The sequence below is a fragment of the Sphaeroforma arctica genome (assembly GCF_001186125.1).
Source record: "Sphaeroforma arctica JP610 unplaced genomic scaffold supercont1.28, whole genome shotgun sequence".
NCBI classification, from domain to species: domain Eukaryota; class Ichthyosporea; order Ichthyophonida; genus Sphaeroforma; species Sphaeroforma arctica.
The window spans coordinates 209,875-214,100 of NW_014040530.1; the positions used below are offsets into that span (position 1 = coordinate 209,875).

At 35.9% G+C, this 4,226-nt stretch overlaps 1 protein-coding gene across 1 annotated transcript in view; it reads left to right on the forward strand.

The window, feature by feature from the left end:
- Positions 1 to 3,216: 3,216 nt before the first annotated feature.
- SARC_00826 (hypothetical protein) overlaps positions 3,217 to 4,226 on the forward strand; it is a gene marked incomplete at its 3' end in the record, with an annotated part of 5,013 nt that continues 4,003 nt past the window's right edge. The window contains exon 1 of the mRNA XM_014305509.1: positions 3,217 to 3,864. Within this exon, the coding sequence (XP_014160984.1) occupies positions 3,235 to 3,864 (630 nt within the window). The 5' untranslated portion in view covers positions 3,217 to 3,234. The remainder of the gene's footprint in view (positions 3,865 to 4,226) is intronic.

Sequence of the window (4,226 nt, forward strand, 5' to 3'; positions counted from 1 at the left end):
ATACACATACATAAATAATATATATAAATAGTGTGTGGCGGCGGGGGTGGGGGGGGGGGGGTTTGGGTGGGTGTGTATACATATCCATATATATATGTGTGTGTGTGTGTGTGTGTGTGTGTGTGTGTGTTCTTTACCGATACCTTTACCGATACAACAGTCAAGTATCAGTTTTTACCGAAGTATATGGCGTGTACACTTCAAAAAAATAACTTTACCGATACAACAGTCAAGTATCAGTTTTCGGTATGTAATCTACACCTATCACCTGAAATAGAATACAACGCTGACTAAAGAGAGCCAATGTTGTTAATCCTGTGAGCGTGAATTCATGGATCCATACTTCTGAATACTATAAAAAAATCGTTTCATACTTAGCCTTCTAAAATTACGGAGGTTGGGGATACATGTCCGAGTACTCTGTGTGCAGGGCCTTCCTTGACGCTCGCGTACAGAAGATCTACGGATGAACTACCGAGATCATGAAGGAGGTAATCTCAAGAGATATCGTCGCTTAAGCAACGGTAGTATATAAATGGCTACGGGGATGGCACCGCCGATTTGTTTTTAAAATAATAGTAAAATACATAATTCATCTTGTCCTTTATTTGATTTTTTTTTAAGATTTTTAAACCTTTTACTTTGTTACGGACGTTAGTCCGTTCAGCCATATTTTCTTTCTTCTCTAGAGGGTCATGACTTTGTTAAACAACTGATTTTTCAATTCAAAGTGTCGGTAGGCGCGAACGAAGCGAGCTGCTTTTTTTTTTTCAATTATTTATGTCGGTAGGCGCCAGGCGCTGCTTTTTATTTTTCAATCCTGATTATTTTTAAATGTAAATAACTAAAATATTTTGGTTGTCTTTATATTTTCTGGGTACGTTTCCGCCGTTATTTTTTAGAAAACAAAATGCTCTGAGCCTCCGCCATACAAGTGATATCAGCAATTCATCACTCTGCCACTCATCAATTTTTTATACTAAATAGCCCCCGACCCCCCCCCCCCCTCCAGCCCTCTCTCCCTTTTTATCTTAATGCCTTTCTGAAATTCATTTTCTCTTTGTTTTCATAATCAATGCTTTCTGCAACGTTTTAAAGTATATTTTTTAAATACATTATTGCTTCAGTGATGTTCAGTTTTAAACATTTTAAATCTTTTATTGAAATTTTCAGTTAGCTATGATATTCTTAGTACACTTTTTTAAAAATTTAACGACAAACCTAATGTTAAATTTAGACTTTAGCGGGCTATTAACAAAAGATATTTAAGTATTTCATTTCCAATCAGTCATATTTTTTAGGATGTGCTTCCCCTCAGTCATTTTTTTATTAAATTTTCAATACATATCTTTTCTTTTTTTAAATCAAAAATCTTTTACATTACAAGTACCAAAATACGCTCGCTTCGCTCGCTCCTGCTACATAATTGAAAAAGACATTACATAATCTGAAAAGCTCAATAGTCCTTTTTTTTTTATCATCATGGCGACTGGGAGTATTTCTTTTCAAACCAGTATAAATAGTTGGTAGCGTGTTTAAATACCAAGAGCAAACTGATGATTTGAAAATATTGCCTTTTGTTTTAAAATACATGCAGGAAGCATTTATGATTTTGGTTGATAATTTGAATTCGTTCGCTACTTGTGCAATTTTAAAGCTATATAATATTAAAAATTGATACTTTGAATTTGCTCGCAATTGTCATATATTAAAAAAATTGTTACTTGCGTAATATTTTTAATATATAATTTTTATTTGTCATATTTAGCGTGCTACTGCATTCAGTGTTTTTAATTAATTTAGAGGCTGGGCCAGCTAGAATTAAAAATTGCTAGTTTAAAATCAGACATTCAATTCACCAATCTATATTTTTTTAAATTTAATAGCTTGAAATTGTTTAAATTTATATCCTAGTTGTCATATTTTAGCCTGCTAAGAGGGCTAGGTCAGCTAGTATTAAAAAAAATCAGACTTTCAATTCACCCACTATAGCATTGAATTTAAAATTGCTCTCCTCGCTCGCTCCTTGTGTAATTTTTTATAGATTTTTCATAGTCTATTTTTAACACAAATTCTAAATAAATATGTAGTACAATATGTACATATATTCTGTTCTCTTTCTATTTAAAAACGCAAAAGAACATTCAATAAGCTAAATATTCCATCGCTACGTGTTAAATTTTTATTTTATAGTCGGTATATTCGCTCGTAATGACACAATATAAATATATGTAAGTTGTCGTAGAGGTTGGTACATTCAACTATTTTAAACCCGAGGTGGAAACGCTTTGAAACTTGTTTTCTAAAAAATAGCAAAGACAACCTAAACAAACACTCTTTTTGACAAAATAGTGTTTTAGTTTTTAAAATACAATACTTTTAAAAGCAAGGATTAAAAAAGTCTGTTAAGATATTGAACTATTTATTCAGGCCGGTTTTGCTAACTTTAGAAAATATAGAGAAATTACAGCCCATAAAAATGTAGAGGTATATTTTGGTATATTTCTTGAGAAATTTTGGAACTGTATATTTCCACACAATTTCAAAATATGCTGCCAGTTGTATTTGAAATATTGTCGAATATTCGCATACATACTTTTTTTTTAAATAAATATAAACTGTTGTTTCGGTAAAGATCTTTTTTGCCCGGAGTACATGCTCAATAGTTCATTACTTGGGCCAAAGTTGCCTTACGTGGGCCCATAAATATCGACCCTACCTTTGCAAATGGTCCGGATGCGGTTTTGGACACGAGCTCGGGCGTTATTAATTTTACAGTGACGGGTGTCGTATAGACAAAGTCGTAGGACATAGGTTTTGACTCAAAAAAAATTTCAAAAACAAAATACAAGCCACTATTGACTACATTCATTATTTACATATTTAACATTTACATATGCACCCCTCTTGGACTCGATTATTTATTTACTGTTTTTTTAATTTTCAGAAGGGGCCATGCTTTTTTTTAGGAGACATTATACATTTGACAAAATACATACATAAATACACACAATAATAAATAGACTCGAGAGAGTCGAGACTCGCAATATGGTAAAAATCAAATAAATAAATAAATAAAGTTATCCGAAGTTTTGGTGTGCACTGCGCGTCTGTGCCTGCCTCCTTGCCTGCTTTTCGCCTTGTCCTCCACCTATATTGTATCACAACAATAAATAACCCATACGTATCCAGGTGCCGGTCTTTCCCGAAGTTAGTAAAGTTAGTGAAGTTATTATGTATCCGTATCAACAGCAACAACCCCCTGGACCACCAGGGCAGCCAGGGCAGCCAGGGCAACCAGGCGCGGCTGGATTTAACCCTCAGCACTCTGTAGGCTCAATGGGAACACCACAGCGCCCAAACGCTGTACAACAGGGCCAAGGAGGTGGTTTTCAGGCACCTAGTGCGCAATCGGGTATGCCTCCATCACAACAACAACAACCACAGAATCCCATGGCAGTCCCACATCACCCCACCGGACCGAGTGCACACTTACAAGCAGCCACGCAACACGTAGGAGGCTTCCAGTCGCAGCCGACCAGTGCATCTGGGCTCAATCCGAACTTCTCATCTCAGCAACAGCCACAGCAACAAATACAGCAAAACAATGCATTCCAGTCAGCTATACATACCCCACAGGCGCCCAGTACAACCCAGCCACCGCCTGGGGGTAACCCTGGCAACGGAGGCGGCTTGGGTAGTCCCTCAGGGCCTCCGAGTGCGAATATGCCGCATGCAGCCTCCAATCCAGCAGTGAACAGGCTACCACCTACTTCCTCCCCAGCAGCACCCCCTACCGTAAGCTCACCTGGCAGCCATATGCAGAAGTCAGCGTCAACACATTCTATGGGCTCACTATCCGCGGTATGACTGGTTTGCGGCTTGTATATATGTGGACGCTAGTATTAGATGTGTGTGTGTGTTTGTATATATGCATGTATATATATATGTGTGTGTGTGTGTGTGTGTATGTATGTATGTATATATGTATATTTTTATATCATTATATTGTTGTATTATATTATTATCGTAGTATATTTTTATGTCAATATATTATTATAATATCTATATGAATATTATCGTATATATATATATAAACTACATATATATATATATATATAAACTACATATATATATATGTGTGTGTGTGTGTGTGTGAGTGTGAGTGCGTACATGCGTATGTATGTATGTATGTATGTGTGTATCACGTATATATATACATAAAT